Source organism: Abramis brama, assembly GCF_963993115.1.
Source record: "Abramis brama genome assembly, chromosome: 3".
In the NCBI taxonomy this organism is placed as follows: domain Eukaryota; kingdom Metazoa; phylum Chordata; class Actinopteri; order Cypriniformes; family Leuciscidae; genus Abramis; species Abramis brama.
This window is the reverse complement of record NC_139965.1, coordinates 58,802,479-58,829,290: the sequence shown is the minus strand read 5'-3', so window position 1 is coordinate 58,829,290 and position 26,812 is coordinate 58,802,479. Positions and strand designations below refer to the sequence as shown.

The 26,812-nt window shown below is 36.7% G+C and overlaps 1 protein-coding gene across 1 annotated transcript; it reads right to left on the bottom strand.

The window, feature by feature from the left end:
- Window positions 1-225: 225 nt before the first annotated feature.
- chrna7a (cholinergic receptor, nicotinic, alpha 7a (neuronal)) lies at window positions 226-15,547 on the bottom strand. The gene is made up of 10 exons (XM_084109562.1): window positions 15,413-15,547; window positions 14,343-14,482; window positions 12,341-12,385; window positions 11,772-11,881; window positions 11,039-11,118; window positions 7,868-8,035; window positions 5,782-5,976; window positions 3,538-3,624; window positions 2,762-2,871; window positions 226-914 (listed from the first exon to the last, which is right to left on the bottom strand). The coding sequence occupies exons 1-10, from the start codon at window positions 15,465-15,467 to the stop codon at window positions 378-380; spliced, it is 1,527 nt and encodes a 508-aa protein (XP_083965688.1). The 5' UTR covers window positions 15,468-15,547; the 3' UTR covers window positions 226-377.
- Between the last annotated feature and the right edge of the window lie 11,265 nt (window positions 15,548-26,812).

Genomic DNA, 26,812 nt, shown 5'->3' with positions numbered 1-26,812 from the left:
TTCAGCTTTGATCTGAGGAATAAATTACATTTTAAAATATATTAAAATAGAAAATGTCATTTTTAATTGTCATAATATTTCACAATAATATTTTTTTTTTTTATCAAATAAATGCAGCCTTGGTGAGCAGAAGAGACTTGTTTTAAAAACATACAAAATCTTACCGATCTAAAACTTTTGACCAGTAGTGTATTTCAAATATATTTCTTTTGTGAATGGGTTCACTCTGCTCACTCCCATACAAAGTCAATTTATTTATATTTTTGGGTGAACGATTTCCTTCATGTCAAATTTTAGAGAGTTAATCTATAAAAGAAGTGTATCGTTACACTTAAGAGGCTCTGAGAAGTAAAAATAACTATAATGGGGCCTTGGCCTTAGGTGAAGAAATCCTTGGATATGGCCTCTACGAAGTTCGGGGCAGACATTAAGATACCAATGGTGCAGAGAGTGGTGAACAGGGAAAAGGCCATGAGACAAAGACGGTCAATGACAGATGCTGCAAACTTCCACTCATTACACAAAGTCTCTTCCTCGTCTTGGTCCCGGAAGCGTTTGGCAATGTACCGAACCTCATCCAAGATTTTGGAGAGTTCAGTTTCGCTAGGACCGCTGCTAACAGAAGACGCCTGAGCTCCAGGGAGAAGCACATCTTCCTCTCCTGAGGCGACGAGTCGACTGCAGATCACCCCTGAATCCGGTGAAGTGGCGTAGTGAAGAGTGTCCATCCCGCGGAAGCCGATGTACAGCAGGTTTCCATTGGTGGACTGTGTGGCTCCAGTGCTGATGTTCAGATCCACGCTGGAGACGCTGCTGCGCGGATGCATATTGTGACAAGCTGAGCGAACTCTGTCCTCGCCAGGCCTCTTCATCCGCAGGAACCACGCGCACCAGTTCAACAGCACCACACGGGTCTAGCAGGAAAAATTACTATTAAATACAGGGTTCGTATGGTCACGGAAAACCTGGAAAAGTCATGGAATTTTAAAATAGTAATGATTTTACGGTCCGTGTACGTTGAGTTTATTCGTTTTTGATTTAAAATTGAAAGTAGAAATATGAGAAAACGGTTCATTTATTCTTTTTTCCAAAAAAATAAAAAAATGAGAATTCGGCTTGATTTTAGATTTTTAGATTCAGGACAGGAGTAGAAAATGCATAAACTGCTTGAATATTCGATTTCCACATGGGGGCGGGGCTGAAACGCCCCTTTCCGCTGATTGGTCGACCAAATATCAACCCGTGCCGCTTTAGTTCTTCCATAGTTCCGTGCAACAAAATAATAATCCGACAACCGGACTACTAAGGAATGCTTTGACACAAATCGCAATGGGCAGGGCCTAGAAAGGGGTTTCTTCTCTATAGGCATGGGTTCGACAACCTATGTGCCAGGAAAATATTAGCTGATTATTTCAGAAATATTAATTATAGGTTAATTATAGGTTATCTCGCATCTGAATTCTCATTTTTTTATAAAAAAAAAAAATGAAAAAATGAAAAACAAATAAATAAGTCGTTTTCTTATTTTATACTTTCAATTTTAAGTCGAAAAATTAATGAACGTACATGGACCTTTTACAGTGTCTTCTCTCTCTCGCTTTCTCTCTCTTATGAGACGCAAATGGCTTCACATCAGAACATTGCATCTTCACTACAAATGATGGCTTCCACTTGCGTTTCGGGACATTTGATGGAATTGCCAATTGTGTTGCATCATCACAAAAGTTTATCATTTCCAAGTCTTTTTAAGTCTTGCCAGTTTAAACATTCAATCGATTTTAAACCATTCGGTGTACTCGCATGCTATACTCGCTTTTCTTCCTGTGCGCAGTCACAATCAAAGCGCGTGCACATAAAGCTGCCTTGCAAACAGCCGGCGAGTACCAAATTGAGTTATTTTCACGGCTTATTGCGCTTAAACGGGTGAATGCACATAAAAATGCAGCAAAATGCCCGTCTTGGCGAGTATCCTCATAAAAAAAGTTGGTTATGTCTTAAGTGGTGTAAAAGGTTGACAGAGAAAACGTGTAGTGGTATGTTGGATCCGTGCACTTAAAGTGACAGCAGCCTAATAAACCTGCTTTCATTAATGTCGATCAAACAGCGAAAGACAAAGAGAAAATCACTCACTGCTCTTGACTGAATAACTTTTGTAACTTAAATTTTTAATTTTTAACTTGAATTTACGAATTTTTTATTTACTGTGTAAACTATCCAGTGTTATTTTTCATTTGATTACTTTATTCGGTTACACTTTATTCTGTAACACTTTGTTTTACAGTGTCCTTGTTACATGTACTTACCATAGTAATAACAATAAATGATGCATAATTGCATGCAACTAACCCTCAACCAAATCCTAATCCTACCCTAACCCTATAGTAAGTACATGTAGTTAATTATTATTACTCAGAACTTAAATATATAATTACACTGTAACAATGACACCTTAAAATAAAGTGTAACCCTTTATTTTAAGGTGACGTAGTTACATTGTACTTACTCAAATAAGTACTGAGTAATATTAAATAAATACATGTACTTATAGAATTACGGTTAGGGTTTGGTTTAGAGTTAATTTTTAGTTTACATGTATACATAGACTGTCATGGAACATTAGGTCATGAATATTTGCCTCAAAAATCATGGGAATTTATTGGTAAAAATGTGCACGAACCCTGTAATTAACACTGTTTTCCGAACACACACATGGAAGTAACCCACCAGATGAGTTTATATGGTAAATAAACAAGAGTCTCACCCATTTTGGCATTTTTCCTCCATCAGGATCATGGTAGTGATACTGTAATACCCAGACTGTGGCTATCACAGACAGTCCAACAATAACCATGGTGGTAGCGAAATATTGAGCTAATCAGAGGATAGAGAGAATTATATTAACAAACTAAAGAAAAACCTATTAAAGACAAAAACTAACGTTACATTTATTTGTATAGTGCTTTATATAATACAGATGGTTTCATGGCAGAAACAAAAATAAACAGGAAAATAACAGTTGCAAAATTCATCAATTATGAAACGACTTCAATTTCAGCTAAGTTGCAATTTAGTACATTTACATTTTTAAATGTAATGTCAAATGTACAGAGTAAAAATTATAATCAAGTAACATGTGCGTTAGTACTGTATGTTAGTTTAGTACTTTTAAGCATGACAAAAGATCATTACAACATAATTTAAATGTACTTTTAAAGTAAAACAATATTACATTTTAAAAATGTGTTAAGAAAGAGTGATTAAAGTGTAATCAAGTACACTTAAGTGGCCTTTTATTTTATTAATATTAAATTATCTTTCAAGCCTATTGTTTATAAGTGTTCCTGAATGTCTTTGTCCAAGTTTTACAGATATAACTCCAAACTCAGTTTTACTCCTAAAAGAAAGTTCTCCTTTACAGTGATTATAAAGGCTTTGCAAAGTGGTTAAACCAAGTAAATTATTATAAAGTATGAAGGTATAAAAACAACAACAACAAAACGATTTTGATTACAAATCATCATTACAAATTGGACTTACCTATTAAGGGTACAGAGTCTGATGTCGCCGGCATTATCTCAGCTACCAGAAGCATGAAAACTGTCAATGAGAGCAGGACTGTGATCCCTGATAATAATAATAATAATAATAAAAAATATTAATAATATTACTCACTCCAACACTGTGACAGTTTTCATATGAAATCACAACACTGAAGACAGATAAAGAGGAAGCTTGGGCTAGTGCTCAAAAGAGCTATTTTAATCATGACAACTCTCTGAATAGTTTTAGCATGCAATTAGATATTACGATTTTAATGTATTTGGTCGACTAAATCTGCCACATATGGACAAGTATGGACTTGCTACTGCCAAAAGAGACACAGTTTTTGCTGTGAACGTAAGATAAGCCGCTACTGCACGAATATGCATACGTGAATCCAGATCTAGGCAGGTGGAGCTGGGGAGGTGGAGGGTCTCAGAGGAGCTCTGATAGCACTGCAGGACCAGCTTACAGTGAACACTGAACCAGGTTATTTAAATGTTGAGCAAGCAATCTCATTGGCTGCTGGATAAGCAGAGGCCAATCAGCTTGTGCCATGTAGTAATTATGTGATTGCATGTAAAGGACTGATCAGCCTGTGCCATCTAGAGTTTCACTGAACCAGATACATGTATGTGTACATATGCATCTAATATATGAGTTTGAAACAGCTAGTGTACACTATAATTCAATCTCTCTAAGATTTGTCTATACAGTAACTGTAAAAACAAAACAAAAAACAGACCCAATATGAGAAATGTTCAATTAGAGGAAATATGTGACAACTAGTCCCAAGTATATTACTTTCAAGATGATCCAAGAGAATGCAAAAAAGCAGTCTGGCTTAAATCTTATTTTGGTAACTATAAAATATCATAATTTAGTGCCCTAATCACAGTAGATAAGATAAAATAAGAAGAGCTATAAAAGATGAAATTAAATGTACTGTTTCATACACAGTCGGCTAATTGCTGGTATTTAGAGTATTGATCTTGAGTAACTCTCAGAGCAATGGCCAACGACTCACTCTGTGCAAAGTAATGCTGGCAGCTTCATCACACTAATACCAATAATATAATTATAAAAAATAATAAATTGTGTTGTGCCGTGATTTGAGGTTCAGTCTCTTCCAGAGCGCTCCCTCACTCACTGTGGCAGCATCCTCTGAAATAAATCCAGCCGGCCTGATAAACAGAGGCATTGGTCCTTCAGAGCTCTCCAACTGCATTAATCACCGAAGCCATCAATCTCACTACACGCCACTTACAGTAGCTTACAGGGATGTCCGCATAAATCGTGTGCCTGTGCCAAAGTGAATTTCATATGGTGTTGGTTTAAATGTGGATATTTCACTAAGTCAGCAAAAAAAGGAAGGTTAAGTCTGCCGATGTGAGAAATTAAATTAATGATTTTTAAAATGGCAAATGTGACATTTATGCAATTCGGTTTACAGCAGTATAAGAGTGAGGCTCCCGTAATAAACCCCTTTAAAGGTGAAGTGCATAATTTCTTTTAAAAGCTGCTTTTCCACCAAGGAGGAAAATAAAACCATATAGAACGCAATGGAGCGGTTGAGCAACGAGAATGGTTTGGCCTGATGGTGGAAATGCGGCTAATGTCTTGATGATTTCCCACATGGAGTGGAAGGTAGAAACTAGAGATGCGCCTGTATGAAAATTTTGTCCGATACCGATATTTGAAAGCCGATAACCGATATATTTGCAGATAAATCTAAATCCAAATTTGTATATCATTTTTGAGAGCCTAATTACAAAAACATAAATCTCACCATTAAAAGCCATGTCTCAAACACACAATTATAATTTTTATAATTTTATGTAGCCGATATGACAGACTTGTGCTGCATGTTGCACTTTACTGTATCTTTCCTTTTTTTGAAGTGATTCCAATCATATTTCAAGCAATTCAAAACCATCATGGCGAACAGTGCGCATCTGAAGTGTCTCAGCTGAAGGAAATAATCCACTACTTATCGGCTTTAATGTATCAGCCAAATTGTCTTATCGGGTCGATAATGGCCGATACCGACATGGTGGCCGATATATCGTGCATCCCTAGTTTAAAAGTTTTTCTTCCCAAAAATTCAAGGCGAGGATTTTTAGGAACACATGACATCTCAAACTAATTACAGATTTGTAAATGCACACTTGAATGAACACAATTCCTTAACATCACACCTAACATTAACATTTTAAAATGACGACAGAGTGTGTATCTCACCGAGAGAGATCTTCTCTCCTGAGTCGGCAGGCAACAGGAAGACGAGCAGAGCCAGAGTGGAGATGAGCACACAGGGAATGAGCAGATTAAGACCGTAGTACAGCGTTCGTCTCCGCATCACCACTGTGAACGTCACATCTGGGTACGGCTCCTTGCAGCAGTCGTAGAATTTCTCATTCCTTCGACCTGGAACCTCTGAGTTACAGATAATTGGTAACCTTATAAAATGAATGTTCTGTGCAATGACCATTCAAACCTGTTACTGTACATTCACATTGTTTCAGGGCTGTGATTGTCACAAGGTTTAAGGTCAGTGCACCAATGCTTAATAGCGCCATAAATTGAATGTGTAATGTGATACTGTCATAGTTAAACACCCCCCCCCCCCCCAAAAAAAAAAATCACTAGATTTTTTTCCTATAACAGAGCTGAACTACTGAGCTTGATATAACCCTTGTGAAAAAGAAGTAAACTTTAGCAAACTTAAAAAAAAAAAAAAAAAAAAAAAGTAGGGTACAACAGGGCTAAAGGCGAACCAGGGTAAGAGGCACATTCAACTTTATTCTCTTTTAAACCACTAGACGGCACAAAAATTCTACTCAGTACTTTTCTTAATAACTGCTTTTGATGATCAGTTGATCGCGATCCAGATGCAGTCTTCTGAAAAACTTTTTGCTGAATGTAACTTACCCACATTCAAGTGTTGATTAAAAAAAAGAATGCATGAAGCTACTGTAGAATAAAATGTTTCTTTTTTCTTTTTCTTCTTTTAAAGCAGAGGGTCTGCACTGTCCTTGTACAGTATAATATTTTTAGCCTTTTCAATGAAATCCAAATTTTCAAATTAATTAAAAAAACTTCAAATATATTTCTTATGTAGGCACACACAGACATCAAGAATTAGCGTATGAATCTCAGCAATGGTGACAAACAGATCACCTCTGATCATAAGCTCATTATTTATTCATGCAGCAATGCATGATGGGAGCCATGAATGAGTTTTGATTGGTGACAGCCAGAATGCACTGCAACATGCTTTATAATTGTCACCATTGTTGAGATTCACAGGCTGTGTCTAAAAACTAAACAAAACAAAACATAAAATAGTTTTTTTTGTATATGAGAAATTTTTAAGAAATTCTTTGGATTGCATTGTAAAAGTTAGAAGTATTATACTGTACAAGACAGTGCTGCTGTAATTAATAAAGTAAACCTAACTCAGAAATTAGGCTCTATATGAATTCAGTGATTCATTTCAAATGATTGTGAAATAATGATTATGTTAAAACACAACCAATACCATCAGATCACCTTTTCTATTTGTTCATCTGGCTGTTATAACTCAGGTACAGCAGCCAAACAAAATCTAAAGTTAATGATATAAGGGTCAAGAGCCCAACTAAAACAAACACTCATCACCGTAATGGTGACTTAAAATTACGGTTTTCTCCTTCAGTGATTCTGCTTGTTAACATCAGGTGTCTTCAATGTTGGCAATAAAAAATAAATAGTTCTTAATTCATCTTTGACGTCTGTCTGTTATTCAGATATTTTTGTTTAAAAAATGTTTTTGGTAAATTTTACTCATTTTAAATGGTTAACTTTTAAGGAATTAATTTGATTAATTATTACTCAATACTAATTTGTTACATTTAATTAATAATATTGCTTGTAATCTGTTGCCACAATTTTATTGAGTAGATATAGCGTATTCATTTTTACAGTGTGTTCTTTCTTTTGATGTATTGCATGTTAAAATTAGAATCAAGTTAGCATGTTAGTCCACATATCAAGAAAGTGTCAAGCGTCTTTAAACAAAATGCATTTTACATTTTTAAATATTATTACAAAAGTGCACTTTTTAAAGAAATGAAAGACATGAAAGTGTACTCTCTTTAAGTGCACTTAAGCAGCTTTTATTATATTATCTACAAGTATAATTTTTGAAATAGATTTTAAGGGCACTTCTTTTTCACAAGGGAAGTCTAAGTAAGGAAAACAATAAAATACCGATAAAGTCTGTAAGCGTCTATTCAGACTGTTTTAACAACATGCATACATTTTTTTTTTACAGTTTATCACTTACCCACAAGGTCCCACTCTCCATTAGCGATATATCCTGTGATGTCAGCATCAATCATCTGCAGGTCCAGAGACCATCCGCCATACGTCCAGGAGCCGAACTTCAGATCACACCTCTGAAGGTCAAAGGGGAACCAGCGAACATCGATGTAGCAAGTGCTTTTGAAGATCCCTGTGAACATAAATGTGATTTTCAGTGGAGGGAAATCAAACGGATCTTCCACCAGCACATCGGAGAGCACTTTAAGCCATAAAATAAAAATAAAATACTTATCATTGATCATCATTACTATTATTATTATTATAAAATTGCATCTCATGCAAAAATGAGATTTATATGAAGCATAACAGATGAAAATGAACATTTGGGGAACTGTTCAATGAGGCGGCTGCCACTACATAAATTGAAGATGCCAGTAAAGACATACGTATGTAATTTAGCATGGATGGTTCAGTGCTTTCATTCCCATAAAGCATAACTAGGCTTCTGACAAAGCTTTATGGAGGTTCAGGAGAAGGCAATCTCTTCAATGTCACTACATGGAGAATTTACTGCAAACTCACTGCCAGGACCACATCTCCTCATGAATCAAATGTTTATCTCGGGATAGAGCTTGCTTCAGCTTTCACAGCAAGAAACGAGGAGAAAACTAAATGAAGTAGTGGAGGCAAATGCTGAACAGGCAAATCTACATTCACATCAAAGAGCTTATCAACTCTTTAGACCAAAACTAGAAGTAACATAAGAAGGTATATTTAGCTTTCCATATAATCATACTTGCTGATTTTTTTGATTAATGGAAATTAATTTAAACGTGCACTACGTAACTTTTGGCCAATACAAAAGTGGTTTTGGATTTCATTTTACTGACACTTACTAAAGCAAAGCATTCCATTGCATAAATATCCAATTTGTCATACATGATTATTTGTCACTAATAGGCCTATAAATTTTATTTCCACAACAAAAGAGTGTGTTATAATAAGCTATAATAAGTGTGTTATAATAAGCCAAGGGGGTAATCTTTCATAAAAAACTGAAGCTTCCCCGGGCGCCGCCATTGATTAGCGGACAATCACCTGCTGTTAGCATTCCATTGACTCCCATTCATTTTGGCGTCACTTTGACAGCGAATAACTTTACATCTGAGGCGTTTAAAGACTCCATTTGTCCATTGTTTATTTCTAAAGAAACACGAAAATGTATAAAAGGCTCCATTACCTTGTATCTTACGTTATGGCCCCGTAGATGCAGTTTTTGTAAAAATAGGCTAACGATTGCGTCATAACCACGCGACTCTCTGTCGCACAGTAGAGAGATTACCGTATGGACAGGAGGAGAAGCTCGCGGGCAATCGGGGGGACGTGGAGGCAAAATGACAAAATTATTAATCAGAATACTTAGCGAAAGTTGTTCCTGCTCCTAGCTCATGGACACCTCCTACTCACACTCTCCGTCTCTGCAAGTTTCGGAAGGGAATGATTCAGATTTCTCTTGGCACAGCTACTAGAAGACAGACGGGTTGCTCACGTCACATCTACATCTCGTCAAGCTCAGTTTGAGTCTGCGCAGTCGCTCAGCCATCAGGAAGTGAGTGCTTCTAATTGACTTCACTTTTCTCCGTTGAATCCAATGGGGTCGCTGTGTCCATTTCTTTTACTGTCTATGATGGCAGCTCGCGGACTAACGTGGAGTTGTGAGGAGGTGCGGAGCCTGATAGAAATTATTAACATTATTTTCGAGCCGCATCCTCGCTTCATTCTCAAATATTATTGTTTGTCTAAAGTGGTGTAGACAAACTATATAATAAAATATGACCAGGAATAATGACCAAGGACCAAGTGTTTAACTTCCGGGAGTTCTGTTGGAATTTTCCCGCACGTTAATTCTGACCAATCGAAGTGCAGTTATGGAAATGCGTTCAAGACACATCTGGCCAATGAGTGATGTGGATGTTGTCACGTGACTGCATTTTGGTTCGTTTTATCAACTCATAAACTGATTCGGACCAGAGCGATCAGTGTGGTGTGAAAAGGAACCAAAACGCCTGAAAAATGCTACAAAGTATCATTTTTCGCCCTTGGTCTGGACCAAATGAACCGAACTACAGATGTGAAAGCACCCTAAAAAAAGTTTGGTAACACTTTAGAATAATGGTCCGTCATTAATAAGTAACTATGCAGGAAGTAATGAAGGACTAATGAGTAGTTCTGCATTAACACTTCAGCTACTACTATTAACTAATTAAGAAACAAGCTTAACTAATCAGTAAGTAATATAAAATTTAGGAGATTATTCCTTATTAGGTAATCAATAATTACTTAATGAGATTAGCTTCATTAATAACTATTAACTAACTGACAAATTATAAAGAACATTATCGTGTGTCTGAGATGTAATCAGTCATCATTTTTACTATGAAAATAGTCATAAAATACATCACTATTTACTCAAGTGTTACCTAGTCACTATGCAGGAACTACTAGTGATCTGGACCATTATTTTAAAGTGAAAAACATCTTTTTCACTTTAAAATAATGGTCCAGATCACAAGTAGTCCTTGAAGAGTGACTAGGTAACACTTGAGTAAGTAGTGATGAATTTTATGACCACGTTGAAGGTAAAAAAAGATAATTGCTAATGTCTCAGACACGATAATGTTGTGATTAGTAATCAATTAGTAATTCTTTATAAGTTGTCATAATTACTTATTAGTTCTTAATGATGCCAATCTCATTAACTATTGATTACCTAATAAGGAACTATCTTAGTCCTAAATTCGATATTAGTTACTGATTAGTTAATATTGTTTCCATATTAGTTAGCTGAAGTGTTAATGTAGAACTACTCATTAGTCCTGCATTACTTCCTGCATAGTTACTTATTAATGACGGACCATTATTCTTATCTTTAGGGTTGGTGTTAAAAATGACAGTGTGAATGTTAAGTGAACCAGGACTAAATGTTGCATATTTTCTTCTTCCAAAACTGTAAGTGCGAACACACCCTAAGTTGTGACTTTGTTCATTGTGACTTTATCCCTTATTTTAAATTTTATATTACAAGTACCCATTTTATTTGTTCATTCAGAGCTTGAAATGGGTGTAGAATAGTTTTTTTTTGTAGACCAAGTGGGAAATATGACTTGTGGCACCATAAACATCTGAACATTACCTGGCGGGAGGTACTGGCAGGCACCAGAGGAGTTCACCAGCACATTAGTGTGAAATGTGGCGTCAAACCTTTCATCGGCACTGTGGAGAACACAAGAATCATTTTAACTAAAAAGAACACAAGAGTGATTTATGAACATCTCAGAGAAACACTCCTGATTAGTCCAATACAAAGTAAATGCAATTTACTAACAGCTGTAGTTAAGCACAGGATTTCTGGAAAATGTCAAATTAAAATTGCCTTGCAGTTTCACAAATGTGTTTGTGTAAACTAATTCTCATTCAGATAATGGAGGCATGCTGAAGAATAAAGAATTCAGTTTCAGAGATCCCTGAGGAAAACTCCAGGCCAACACAACCAATACATAAATCTAATGAGATTGCAACTTTGCACCAGTGGTCAAATTTGATTCCATTTTAGTTTCCATGTCGCGATTCACTGACCTGATTTATTTGACCTCAAAGTAGAGGCGAATTCTGCATTTTCTGTGGCAGATTCCACTACATCTACTCCTGCTTTTCCAGACAGGAACAAATGAGGCCAAACCTTTTTTTCCATGACACAGTGCAAACTCAGTGTCCATTCTCTGTTAGCAGCATTTCTTCCAGGCAATTTACCACTCTTCAAGAAGTCCTTCATGTACAGGATTTACACTTGAAAAGCTACTTTGGTTTTCCTTTTCTCGCTAATGGCACGTATGAATTTTTCGATGCCTCCTGTGTGAGGAACAAACCTGTTATAAAGTAAGATGTCAGGCTTCCAGATCTGACTGTCAGGGAATCTTACATTCGTCACTCCGGGATATTCAGAGGAGTTCCACTGAAGATAGTAGTCATACCAGTACTAAAACAAAGAGTCAGACAGCAGATCACATAATGCACACACATCAACCAGAAACAACGTGGAAATGTATGCTTTAAAATGTATGCTTGGTGCAAACTGAATTAGGCATGCGAACCCGAATCTCATGTCAAATGCCCTTCAGAATCTAAAGAGCTTAGGGCAGAAGTATTGCACTGTATATATGAAACATGACCATGAATTATAATGCATCAATTCTTTTAAGAATTATTTTATGGAGCAAAGTCAAGGACATGACTGCTGAGATCTAACACAGTTAATGTCATGTAAAGTAGCATGTAAATCTCAACTGCTTGATTGCTTGTATCATCACAAAATATCAAGTATATTATCGGCCAGCTCTAATCTGCTAAATGTGACTAGATTTTATGAGCATTAACATGACTTTCTGAAACAATGTGTATTGTGAAAAGTGCTTGACGGTAAGTGTTGTTGTCTTACCAGCTGCAACCAAATGTTGGTTGTCAGCACTTGGTTCTTCTCATCCTGTAGATGGAGGACAAAGATGCACTTTTATAAAAACTGAGAAGAACCACTTCCAAAACAAGTTTTAAAATCATAATTTACATAGTCTTAACTCTTCAGACACAAGTGTCAAGAAGAGTGCACTGCAAAACATGCTTTTCTTACTTGGTATTTTTGTCTTGTTTCCAGTCCAAATATATAAAAATTCTTAAATCAACATGCATTTACTAAAGTAGTGAAAGGCCATAAGATATTATGTCTGGTTCTCTGGGGAAATAAATCAATATTTAGTGAGTTGTTGCTTTAAAAAAGCAAAATTATCTGCCAATTGGGTAAGAAAAATTATCTTAATTCAAACGGAAACAAGATTTTTTCTTTCTTACCCCATTGGCAGATGATTTTGTCTTTGTTTTAAGCAAAAACTCACTTCATTTAGATTTTTTCCCCACAAAACAAGACATAATATCTAATGGCATTTTACTTATCTAGTAAATGATTCTTGATGTAAGAATTTCTAGATATTTGGACTGGAAACAAGACAAAAACACTAAGAAATAGTAAGATTTTATTTTTTTTTGCCTACTTTTTACTGAAATAATATACTTTAAACAAATATAAGTGAGAACTGGATGTAATGTTTTTGGACACTTAATTGCATGTTTACTGCAATTAAATGAAAATGTATTATAGATGAATTTTTAAAGGAATAGTTCACTTAAAAAAGTCTTTCTTCTGCTGAACACAAAGAAAGATATTTTGAAGAATGTCGGGAACCAAACAGTTGATGGACCCCATTGACTTCCATAGTATTTCTTGTCCTACTATTGAAGTCAATGGGGTCCATCAACTGTTTGGTTACCGACATTCTTCAAAATATCTTATTTTGTGTTCAGTAGAAGAACGAAATTCATACAGGTTTGAAACAACTTGACGGTGAGTAAATGATGACAGAATTTTTATTTTTAAGTGAACTATTCCTTTAAGTTATCTGACCATTCAAACCTTCATGTTACTACAGATTGAGAGATATTATATGGGGAAGTGATCTGAACAAAGGGGTAAAAGGCGTATTTGACTTTATTCTCTTTTAAATCAATAGATGGCACAAAAATTCATTTTTTTTTCCGCCCTTTTGATGATGCACATGGTAATTTTGCTGAAGGCTGACGCGATAGTGAAGTTAATTCTGTGCTAATTTGATCTAATATTTAATGTTTTAAAAAATGTTGTAGATTTATGTAAAAAACGATAAAATTATTGTCTATATTTTGAGACAAAGGTCTCGTTAATGATTTTCAGTTTTGTTCAAGGTAATTAAAGCAACAGATTCTCAATAATGGAAGAATATGTAAAAGTATGGTATATGGGATAAAACGGCTCAATAATTGACATAATAAACAGCCGGCTGACTTTTCCATTTGTTGACATTAGAGCAGATTCAGATGGGAAATATCATATTAAGTTGGGTTTCCACCTTAGAGATAATCACCATATTCATAATGAAACCATCTTATTGGAAAGCTTTCAGAATCTTTACTTTTTTAAATATTATTTTTGGTATTTTTTTAAATGAACATATTTTAATTCTAGTATATTTACTGAACAAAAATGAGTCATTTATCAAAATAAAACGAAAATAGTACAAACTTTGTAATAAGTTTTAACTTAAGAATTACAATTATTAAAAGCATATTATTTTAGCTAGTAAGTATACTTATATCAATACTCTAGTTTTACCTCCTCACCACCTCATACATTTATACAATTTTTAAGCAAACAATAAAAAAACACTTTTATGATTTATTTTCACACAAAATCTGTTGCTCCATCACTGTTCAATAAAACAGACTCGTGATATAGTATAACTTGTAGGCAGAACAAATTTACTAGGATTATCCTAAAGCATCGTTCACGGCCATATTTTTTTAACTGGGAATATTCAGTGTTTCATCTCTGATTATTGAATGAATAAACTCACCACGTCCATAATCTGCATGAGACTGAAGGTGAAATACACAGTGAGTGAGTGTGTGTCATTAAACACAGGTCTCTCCAGCGGGTTGTAGTCTTTCATCAGGTCTCTGTAGAGTCTCCTCTGATGCTCTCCCTGAAGGGACACTGCCAGAGAATGAACAATGAGACACGGTTGCAGAGTTTCACCTTCGCTGCGAGTGAGTGAGATGTTCGAGAGAGAGAGAGAGCTGGCGATTCAACAGAGACGTTCACAGGAACACGTATTGATCTGAAACTCTCAGCAAAGCTTTTCTGCTGGGTTTCAGACCGTGATTAAATCTCCAGCCAGTCTGACTGATTAGACTCAAGCACTTTCCTTAAGTAAGCATCTTTTTGTTGCCAGATTTGGACAGCAAACTTAATCAAGATATTATGTTTTTTGTTTTTTTTTGTAACTAAAAAGCATAGTTAACTCTAGCTTATTTCCCAAAGTTCAATGCCGTCATCTCTCAGGGATATTTCTCCCAGTGTAAGTCCCTTAAAATCACATCCATTCATAATGTAATTCCACTGAGGACATCCAGATTACGTCAGGCTTTTTCTTTATTCCACGATGCACCTGTTATTCATGAGCGATGAGAGATCTGCCAGTATCTGAGACACTATATTGTGCACAAAGACAAAGCATCCAGTGTAACCGCATATTCAGGGCCACTAATGGAAGAGCACTCAAAGACTTTCTGAAGAATGGAAACAGAACAAGACCATAATTATATAGCAAAGCCATTGCAATTAGAAAAATTAAGACCAACTAACTCCAGATTCAAGCCGCATACGACACACATAAACTTGCATATGAACTTCCAACATAAAGCTGTGACCTATTTGATCAGACCCAGTAAATATGCTGGCTTGTATCCTCGTATAAACAAGCCTAAAAAAACAAACCTCAACCTTATTTGATGTCACAGTAGCATCTGAAATATTATAATCCACTTTCTGCAGACATTTACTGTAACTCTGTAATCTTACAAGTAAGCAGGAACTATTATTGAACATAATTCCACAAAATAAAATATCCATTAGGTTTCTTACCACTCCATAGGCAGGCTGTGGTGGTCAAATAAAGAGTATATTCCCAAATTCCCATGTTCCTATCAAAAATTTATGTATGCTCTATGTGATGTAGTATTTTTTTAGGTTTGTGGTCAAGAATCTCTCTCGGCATCTAGAGTCTCAAACAGCAGCATCAACAAAAGAGCGCTAAGCTCCGCCCCCTCCAGCTCTACATGTATCTCTCTCTCTCTCTCTCTCTCTCTCTCTCTAAATATGTGTGTGTGTATGTATATACATACATACATGCATATATATATAGATATATAGATACATAAATATATATATATACATAATGGGAATGGGAAAACAAATTCCCACACTTCCCACAGCTCCTGGTACTGCATTATTAGGGTGGGAGATGTGCAGAAACTTGGCAGCCTGAGAGATTCAGTTACTCAGCACATTGAGAACAGGCATCTTAAGGGTGTACTCTGTGATTTTTTTATTTATTTTTTTGCTCATTAAAAAGGCTTTAAACATAAAGAAATTGATAGCAGTTTTGAAAAATCTGTTTTTCATGGAGCGTGTTGTCTCACGCACTGAACAAAAATGTGTTTGATTTAGATGATTTAATTATGTACTGTAGGCCTACATAAGGTAATTCAAAGTAAGAAAATTAAGCTTTTAATGTTGTTTAAATGTCTATGTGGTGTTTTTAATATGACTTTTTAATATGACTTAAGACCAGAGGTGAACAGTTACAAAGTACATTTACTTGAGTACTGTACTTAAGTACACTTTTTGAGTATCTGTACTTTACTAGAGTATTATTTTTTCTGGAAACTTTTTACTTTAACTTCACTACTTTTGAAAGACAAATATCTTACTTTTTACTCCACTACGTTTCTGTCAAGGTCCTTGAGTAGAAAGTAGTAACGTCAGTCAGGGGTTGCATTTTGGTTGGAAGTCGGTTTGACGTCAGAACCCGACGTCGAGTTGACGTCAATATCCAACTTCGGACAGACGTTGGATTTTGGTTGGAAATGAAAGCCGGTTTGACGTCTGAACCCGACTGATGTTGGTTTCTGACGTCAACCCGATTTTCATTTTTAACCACAATACAACGTCTGTCCAACGTTGGAGATTAATGTCAATCTGACATTGGATTCTGACATAAACCTGATTTTCATTTTCAACGTTGGGTTTGGTCTTCTAAATGCAAATTTTGTCATTGTTTTGGAGCACAATAGCTTATAGATAACAGTTAGGCTAACATATTCATACTAAAAGCCAAAAAACTTTAAATAGGGCAATATTTAAGGGAACATTTGTCACTATTTGTCCGAAACCACTGTGGACGTTATTGAGTGCACTTATTCAATCTCACATTCAATCCCACTACTGGGGGGTTCTGTGTTTTATGATTTAATACAACTTTATATAAACTTTAACAATTTAATCAAGCTTTTAAAATGTAATCAAATGAAACTATAACAAATAATTTACAACAAAACGTTGCAATTTTTTTTTTTTTTTTTTTGTCAAATAAGATGCTGCACAATAGAACATAAACTTAAAACATGGATGAAAAAATATCTTGGTTGTATGATATTCCTTAGAAATAATAATATTAGTATTACTTTGAACTGTGATCTGTTGGTGATGACGTAGTATGAGTGTATTTGATCGTTGATCGTTGTTTGATCGATTTGCATTGTAAATAGAAACCTTTGAGGGTCTTCATACTGTGAACACAAAGACGCACGGGACCATTTGAAAGCAGCTTCCTTTCAGCTTGTACCGAATTAAGTCCAAATAGTCTTGGCTATTGGACCCGCAGTCCGCCCGTCTCTATCGATGCACCATGACAATGTAAATATTATTCCACCCATTACATCAAATATTAGCGGATCGCCCGTCGGTGTTACGTTTTGAATAGACGAGGCAGAGAGAGAATCCAAATGCACACACAGTTTTAATAACAAAAGGCAAAAAAATACAGACACTCCAAACCTGGAAACTGACAAATAGTCCACACAAAGAAACAGGAACATAATCCAAAGACAACGAAGGTAGGCACAAGACATCCAGGTTCCCCGATGGAGACATAAATACAAGCGACTCATGGCCCACGACAAAAACACAAGAGCTTAAAAAACTTTTAACAGACACATTTTTTTCTTTACGTTTTTAATGGCTTTATCTCTTCAGTTTGCATTGTTCACATCATGAATGTCAGATGGGAAAAAAAGCGGGGAGGATCAGACTCTCATTCTTCACAGCTTAAACATCTTCTTTCGTTTATCCCCATATTTCTTCTTCGGTGTTTATTCCCAAGAATGTGTTGCTGCATGAAGTTCTAGAGTTTCAGTTCACTGACTCGCATTGGGTGTTTTCCAAATGTTCATTGCTCACAACAAGTCAAGAGTTGCATAAACTGCACAGACTAGTCTTACAATTTGGTCTTCAAATTTGTTGTCTTTAAGGCTGGTTATAACTTTAAGTAAGTTACATAAAAACTAAAAACTTTTCACTTAAAAATTATTTCCCAAAAGTCTTTGTTTTCTTCCACGTCTGTTCAGCTGCCATGAAAGATAACCAGTTTGATTATAAATAATATATTAAAAATAAAATGCATGCAATGTGTGCTAATTGTTCAATAAGGACAATTTTCTGACAAGGAATTGGTTGTGTTACAGGCTAAGCATTTACATATTTGAATGTGCAATCATAAAAATGTCTGTCATTGCATCATCCCATGATCCAAACATAATTTCTCAACAATAAATCAATAAATAAAAATAAATAAATGAAGCTTAATTCAAACCGATATGATGGTTTGGTCCCACTTTATAATAACCATGGAATAACATTTGATACAATACACTTATTGCGAACATTAATAGACTATTCTTGTTACTTATACAAAGGCGTTTAGTTTGTTAATGTGATCAAATTTCTTCCACAGAGATACTGAAGCCTATTAGCTTTATAGGAGCCAATATTTTTTGCTAAGATAAAAAAGATACAATACCACCAGTAACCAGCAGAGGGAAGTGTCAGACTGAGGATTGCATTAGGAAAAAATCAGATGTCAAGCAGCGACTGCAGTGTCCTGTAAGTATGGAATACATGATATATCTGTTTTGAACCCTTTTTTAAAGTCCCCCTGAGGTGAAAATCAAGCTTTTAATGTTGTTTATATGTCTAATATGCTTTAAGACAAACCATGTGCAAATTCATTGTCAACACCATTGCTGAGTATTTTCTCCTTAAAACTGCAGTGAATCAAATGGTGCTTTTCCACTACACAGTACCAGCTCGCCTCGACTCGACTCGCCTTTGTTTGGTTTTCCACTGTGTAAAAGTTGTACCTGTACCTGCTTCCAGGTACTTTTTTTCGTATCACCTCCGGCGAGGTTCTGAGCGAGCTGAGGCGATACTAAAATGTGACGTGAAAACACGGCAGACTGCTGATTGGTCAGAGAGAATCGTCACTATTCACTGCGTCATCATTGCACGTGCCAGACGGAGTATCCTGAATAAAAAACAGCAAAAACAAAAACATCCAAAAACAGCATACACTCGATTTCCTCCATTGTCCTGTGTGTGTGGGTAGTGGGTGTGTGTCGTAGAAGATTAAGTCACGGCAGTTTCCTGCGGCGTCGCTATGACGACCAGGTAGGCTACTATTGTGGAGGTAGGCTACTATCTGCAATGGAAAACGGAGCAAAAAGCGAGCCGAGCCGAGGCGAGTCGAGTTGAGCTGGTACTGGTAATGGAAAAGCGCCAAAAGACAGTCTCAAAAACACGGTTTGAAATCGCTGGTGTTTCTGACGTCACAAACTACCTTAACCAATCAGATCAACGTGTGATCGTCAACGAGTGGATCTCTGAGCTGAGTGAGTGAGTGGAGGCGGGGCTAATTTGCATATTCATAGAACCGCGTACTAAATGAGGCAAGGTGTAGAGTTACATTCAAGATATTTTAAGGCATGAATCATTTTTTTCAATGAAAAAACGATTAAATATGTGATTTTGGTGATCAAAGATGAGTTTTAAGAGATAACATTATTGACTACAGGGGGATTTAAAAATTTTGGATGAAAAGTTTGTGTGGATCTTCTATATCAATTTATTCAATGATTCTGCTGATTCAAATGTTTAATGTTGTTAACATTTAAAATGGTTAAAAATCACAAATCAGATATAAAAATTTTACATTTATTACCTCAAATTTTGAAATTACATAACTGTTATATACACACAACCATGCCACAAATAAGCAGCATAGTTTTATTAGCGTTATCAAGTTTTTATTTTTTATTACGTACCTCATCAACAATTAAAACTGCCTCACGAGTGTAATATTTTCATTGTGAAAATTCATAATTTGTGTCCAGCTTAAATAAAACTCATATTTATTTATTCATACATACCGTTTACTCTATGGCACATTACATTCCCCTTTTCATAAATGTACATATTTTATGCTCTGTGGCCTATGTCTTGTATTGGTATTTTCTACTTTATTAGTTGTAGTTTTTCTCTGTGCACAAGACGCTTCTGTCAACAAGACAAAAGATTCTATAATAAAAGATTCTATAAAAAGATCCTGAAGATGAATGTACCATTTATTCCTGCTTTTCCCTACAATAGACTGTTCCATGTAATGTGTGACAGGTTATGCTCTATGGAAAAACAGAGTACAAATTAAAACAGTTTCTTGATGTATTCATTTCCATCTCTCAGTCTGGCTTTGTAGTCATAATACATTTGTGTTGTAAATGAGGAATGAGAGTGAAAGCACGAGTCTCTGACAGCAGACTGTCCCACGCTGAGCGTCTCATCTGCACATCTGTCACCGTTACCTGCAGATCCCAGTCAGTTATTTACACTTTAATATGTGTCATTATGCACAGGATTCCTTTGATACACATTAAACATTCAGCGTTTTTTTCCTTTTCACAGGGCATCCGAGTACAAATGTGGAAGGAATCCTTTTCAAAACAGAAAAATAGAGAGAACTGACTTGTGTCTCTGAATATGAAAAAGATGAAAAATTGAGATTTAGCTGTGAGACAGTGCATTTTATGACCTCCTGAATGTTGAGTCGTACAGCACTGTTACACTGTAAGAAAAATATCCATAGAAAAACATGTCCTGGTAGAAAATGTGTCATTCATAGGTATATAGGTAAAACACTTGTGAACGATCAAAATGATACTGTCACGTGTCAGTGCTTGTTTGGACTTTCAGTTTGTGTTTTGATTGGTTCCTGTTTTCCTTTGTTCTTTTCCCGCCACTCCTTTGTTTCTATGGTTACTGTCATTATCAGTTCAGCTGTATCACCTGTTTAGTCAATCATCGTCATTTGTATCACCTGTGTTCTGTTAATCAGTGTAATCTGTGTTTGTATTTAAGTTCCGTCTGTTCAGTCAGTCTTTGATCTCAGTTATATTTAGTGTGTTGTTATCTGTTCTGCCGTCCCGTGTTCAAGTACCAATAAACCTTAGTTTTGGAATTGTATCCTCGTCTCCATCTTCCTTCCTGCAACCACCCGTGACAGAAGATCAGCCCATATGGGCGACAGGGCTATATTTGTCGCCATTGCTCAAGAGAGCACAGAGTTTTTCTCCTTCACAGAGAACTTTATTCGTTGAGCCGTCACTAGCCCACTTGATGACAAAACCCTCAAGCTGCTTTTCTGGATCGGGGCCAATTTCCACCAGGCCATTGACCTCCCAAACTTTGGTGAGCGTCGAGTCGCGTCCCGATTCAGAGAACAACCACCATCACCAGCAGCCGCCGAGACCGCCCTTCCAGAGTCTCGTCCCGCCGAGACCACCCTTCCAGAGTCTCGTCCCACCGAGACCGCCCTTCCAGAGTCTCGTCCCGCCGAGACCGCCCTTCCAGAGTCTCGTCCCGCCAAGACCACCATTATAGAGCTTCATGTCATGCCTGTCGAGCCCTCAGCAAAGATGGCCGCCACCACGTCAGAGCCTGTTCCTGCCCCAAGAACTGTTCCTGTTCCCAGACCTGCATGTCCCTGAGCCTGAGATGGTTCCTGAGCCTGTTCCTGAACTCCCACCCAGCCTCCCTCTCCCACCTCCTCCCATCATAATCTCATCCATGCCTCCACTGCTTCCTGTCAGCCCCTCAGCTCACCCTTATTCCACCTACCTGTTCTGCCGTCCTGTGTTACCAAGTACCAATAAACCTTCATTTTGGAATTATATCCTCGTCTCCATGTGCCTTCGTGCAACCGCCCGTGACGGGTACATTGGGACATATTTTTACAGACTTTTCTTAGTATGTACAAAAAGTGCAAACATTCATTCATGCTCAAGAAGGCAACACACACACCATATTAAGTACCATATTAAGTACCAAGAGGATGTAGTCGTTTGTAAACAGGATGACTGGTGTAAATTGTTTGTCTTTTTGGAAATATGTAAATATTTAATGGAGGTTCTGAAAGGCAGTTGTAAATAAAAGTAAGATCACTTACATTTGCTTCAATTTTCTAACAGGTTGAATAAAACCTGGAGACAAACGTGATTTGCATTCAATTGTATATAAAATTTCATTATATTCCAATGTCCAAAATCAGTGAATAATCTTCACTATTGTATATGGCACATTTCTATGCAAGAAGGCCTAGGTAAGTATATTTAACACTATGGGCCCTATTTTAACGATCTGAAACACAAGTAACTTTGTGGGCGGATCTCGGAAATCTAAAATGGGTTGTTCTGAAGTAGCTTCATTACTCATAGGTGTGGTTTGGGCGTAACGTGAAATAAACCAATCAGAGCATCGTCTCACATTCTCTTTAAAAGCAGGCGCGTTTGTTCCATGGCGGATTGCTATTATAACGGCGGATTTGCCAGGCACGGTTCACATCCAAGGAGACCGACGTTCTTGTCAGGGCCATAAAAGACAAGAGAAGGGACACTGTATGGGGATGGGAGAAATCCACCCAAATAAGCTTTGGTTAAACAGGCGTATAATAATTTGGGTAAATGTGTAAGCTCGATTTATGCCTATTTTTTCACATCTTCATGGACACCACAATGATTTCCCACCACAATGATGTGGAATATTTTTCCTTATGAATAATTATGAATGGTTTGCAAAAATGGCAACTGCTGTGTCTGTGTGTAGATGAGAGAAGCAAAGTGTATGAGCGTTCTGCACACGCATTATGACCAAGCATGTGCCCTTAAAATAGCATCTGAACGCCACTGAAAACACGCCAGGTCAGTGGCGGAATTGTTTTCTGAAACTGCAAAATAGCACCAGGGAACGTTTGCGCCGGAACACGCCTCCTCTTTTCGCTGAACCGCCCCCAGGAGCGCAAGTTCATTCCCTAATTTACCGACGTGCGTCTGTGGAGGGAAAAGTCTGCTGTGCATCAGGTGCAAAATAGGAATGATAAATGCATCGGTGTACAAAGTCAATTGCGCTGGGTGCAAGATAGGGTCCTATATATGTAGCCTACATTTAAATGCTAAAACAGTTGTTTCTTCCTGTCTATTGACCAAAGACTTAAAAGGCTGAGTCCGAAATCGCATACTCTCTTGAGGTACTTATTTTGAACTAAGGAATTACTCCACGACCGCTAAAATGAATGTTCAATATACTGTAGTACAGTATGAATGTAATCATGTGACCTACCAGCGTCAGCGTCACATTCACTGCCAGTCACTTCACTGCCATTCCTCTCCCGTGCTATATTTATGTAGCGCTTTTAACGATACAGATTGTTTCAAAGCAGCTTTACAGTGATAATAGGAATTTAAAGTAACAGATATTGTTTTGGCTTTACTGCAGCTCTAGAATAAAGTTATTGTCCAGTTTAAGTAAGTTTTTGATTGACTCATTTGCGTTGTAAAAATCATTAGTTATTAACTTAAGGGCTGCTTACACGACTCAGTTTTTTCAACTGAAAACAGAAAACTTTAAATGCATTCTGGCTGTTCATTTACACGACAACACTGTCTCGCTGCCTGAGAATGCAAACTTTGAAATAGGTTTCAAAGTGCATGTTTTTGAAAACAAGTTTTGAAAATGATACCGTTATCATCTCTGTGTGAACTTTAAAAACGTGAATCTGTGAAAACGGTGACGGCATTCACATGCGTATTACGTATTTAGCCTATAAGTATGCGCGTTTGAATGCGTATGAGTCAAAGCATAGTCTTTCTTTACAAAGTGTCATCTTTCAATTCGAACATACTTCTTTTGTCACATACTGTTTTCGCCTACTAAATAGTAGTGAAGTATGTGATTTCGGATGCAGCCATACAAAGATGGTGCACTGATATTACTTATGAATAGGAGAAAGTGCAACGCGGAATATGGCGTAATAATTCCCGCCTTCTAAATAAAATAGCTAATCGATTTATAGATTATCAAGACTGAATATGCTAATCGATGACTAGAAGATAACTACACATCAGCTACATAAATTCATCAACTAACCATTCAGAAATGTCCTGTTGCTTCTACATGTTGTCACTTCTTCTTGAGTCTCTCCATCATTGTCTGACTCTGGTTTGAACATAAAAGGCTAAAAGTTTTGAAATTTTCAGTGCATGTGTGTGTGAGGTAAAAGGACACTAGCTGTTGAAGCTCCGCCCCCTGTGCCGGGAGCACCAGTTCATTTGCATTTAAAGGAACAGACACAAAACGGTGCGTTTTTTGCTCACCCTCAAAAAGTGACAACTTTAACATGCTGTATAAAAATATCTGTGGGGTATTTTGAGCTAAAACTTCACATACACACTCTGAGGACATCAAAGACACATTTTACATCTTGTGAAAAGGGCATTATACCACCCCTTTAAAAATATTTAGTGTTTTGTGACTTTTGTGCGCTGCAGGTGAGAATGCTCTCTTTGGTCACATGAACAAAGGCTGCAGTTATTGCAAAAGGCTATTGGTGGGGTCACTTTGATATCCTATCAATCACAGCCGGCTCCACATTGTAATAGCTCCCTAAGCAGTCATTGCATTGTTATAAATACTTGGCCAGAGCAACCAGGCAATGCAATTACTGTGTTTAAGAGAGCCTATGGACAAGTAACAAATGCCCTTAGAACATAATTGCATTGCTAGGGGTTGCTTTCTGGTCAGGTCTGAAATTATGCTTCTTTGGATCGATTTCATTCAAACAGGCATGATTTGAATTAAGGTTGTGAGACTAATAGAGCGCTACAGATGAAAGATTCATTCATTTACTCTGGTCTGACTGTTGTTGTAGCTGAAGGCAATGAATTTTACTGAATTTTAAGTTTGTTAAAAGCCCCTCCTTCCGAAAAGCACACTGTGCTCTGATTGGTCGGCTGGACCAGTGTGTTGTGATTGGTCAGCTGCTTTGAGTGTGTTTCTGAAATGACACGCCCCTTATCATAACCGTAAGTTTCAACACACTACTAACTAATTCAACCAGGCCCCATCCATTTATTTTGCATATGCCTTGGGCGGGAATTATTGTGCCGTGTTCGTTACTGGAAGAAAATTCAAGACTACAATTGAGGCATTTTGAAAAAAAAAATGAAAAAAAATCAGTAGACTAAACTCCATAAAAGAGTTTTGTGCTGTGAAAATGGCATGATCTACAGTAGGACCTTTATACAGTTCTTGTCCCTCACAGACTCGTTTTCATCTGCGTTAAATTCAATATGTGACCCTGGATCACAAAACCAGTCACTAGTCGCAACGGGTATATTTGTGGCAATAGCCAAAAAAACATTGTATGGGTCAAAATTATCGATTTTTCTTTTATTCCAAAAATCATTAGGAATAAATATCATGTTCCATGAAGATATTTTGTAAATTTCCTACCGTAAATATATAAAACATTTATTTTTGTGAGTGAATGCAGGATATTCGTGAACATAAATGGACAACTTTAAAGGCAATTTTCTCCTTTTGGCAGACAAAGAATTCTGCAAACTCATTTCAAACTCTATTGATGAGTTCTTGTCTTTCAATCACAATGACTCCTCTTCATAGTTATTGCTGTGGGAGACACTTAAATTTTACCTGAGAGGTAAAAAAAATAATAAAAAGATTAATGCTAGGCTTAATGCACTTACATCTGTGATTAGTAACCTTGATCAAAGATATGCACTGAACCCTTCTCCGGAACTACTTAAGCAGCGTCTTGATTTGCAAGCAGAATTTGATCTCATTTCAACTAAAGAGGCAGAGCGCTTGCTACTACGCAGCCGTGGCTCATACTACGAACATGGCGACAAGGCAGTGCACATCAGTTACGACGACAGGCCACTTCCCGTTTGATACCTACTGTTAAAAACACTTATGACACTATTACTACAGACCCCTTGGAAATTAATGCTACTTTTAAATCATTTTACTCTTTATTATATAAATCTGAATTTCCTACAGACAACACTAAAATGAATACATTTCTTCAGAATCTTTCGAACCCTGTCATTGATACTAATACTGCCACGCAATTGGACTCTCTACTCTCTCTTGAAGAAGTATTAAATGCAATTAATGCTATGCAATCTAACAAAGCCCCAGGCCCCGACGGGTTTCTGATTGAATTTTTTAAAACATTTATTGGCAAATTGGCACCGTTACTTTTATCCGTATTCAATGAATCCCTGGAAAGTGGTTCTTTACCACCAACCTTGACACAAGCCACTATTGCTCTCCTTCTCAAAAAGGACAAAGATTCGACCTCCTGTGGGTCTTACAGACCATTGTCTCTGCTTAATGCTGACGTCAAGGTATTGGCTAAAGTAATTGCATCCCGCTTAGAGAATGTGCTTCCTCATATTATATTCGAAGAGCAAAATGGTTTTATAAAGGGACGTCAATTGTTTTTTAATACCCGTACACTTTTCAATATAATTTACTCAAAACACTCGGCTGAACTTCCTGAGCTTGTGATTTCTTTAGACGCCGAAAAGGCATTCGATAGGGTAGAGTGGGAGTACTTGTTTGCAGTTTTAAAAAAAAATTGGTTTTGGTGAAAAATGTATTTCTTGGATTCGCCTCCTTTATTCATCCCCTAAGGCCAGTGTTCATACTAATGATGTTTATTCTGATTATTTTACCCTTGGACGTGGAACTCGCCAAGGTTGTCCTTCATCACCTTTGCTCTTTGCTATTGCTATCGAGCCTCTGTCAATTACATTAAGATCTTCCCCTTTATTCAAAGGAATCACCCGTAATGGAATTGAATATAAACTATCGCTGTATGCGGATGATTTGTTATTGTATATAACTGATCCTACACTTTCTATCCCTGCTGTTTTAAGTATTCTGGACAACTTCAGCTCCTTTTCAGGTTATAAATTAAATTTGTGGAAAAGTGAGTGTTTTCCCATTAATACTGCAGCATGTCATATGCAACAGTCAGATTTGCCTTTTCGATTTAGTCCATCCGGGTTCAAA

What these genes read in the sequence shown, in the direction of transcription:
- chrna7a (XM_084109562.1), bottom strand. Translation starts at nt 15,467, where the DNA reads ATGGGAATTTGGGAATATACTCTTTATTTGACCACCACAGCCTGCCTA. An exon ending in GACATCTTACTTTATAACAG is followed by an intron (nt 11,119 to 11,771) that starts GTTTGTTCCTCA and finishes TGTTCTCCACAG; the next exon opens with TGCCGATGAAAGGTTTGACG. An exon ending in AGGAGAGAAGATCTCTCTCG is followed by an intron (nt 3,625 to 5,781) that starts GTGAGATACACA and finishes TATTATTATCAG; the next exon opens with GGATCACAGTCCTGCTCTCA.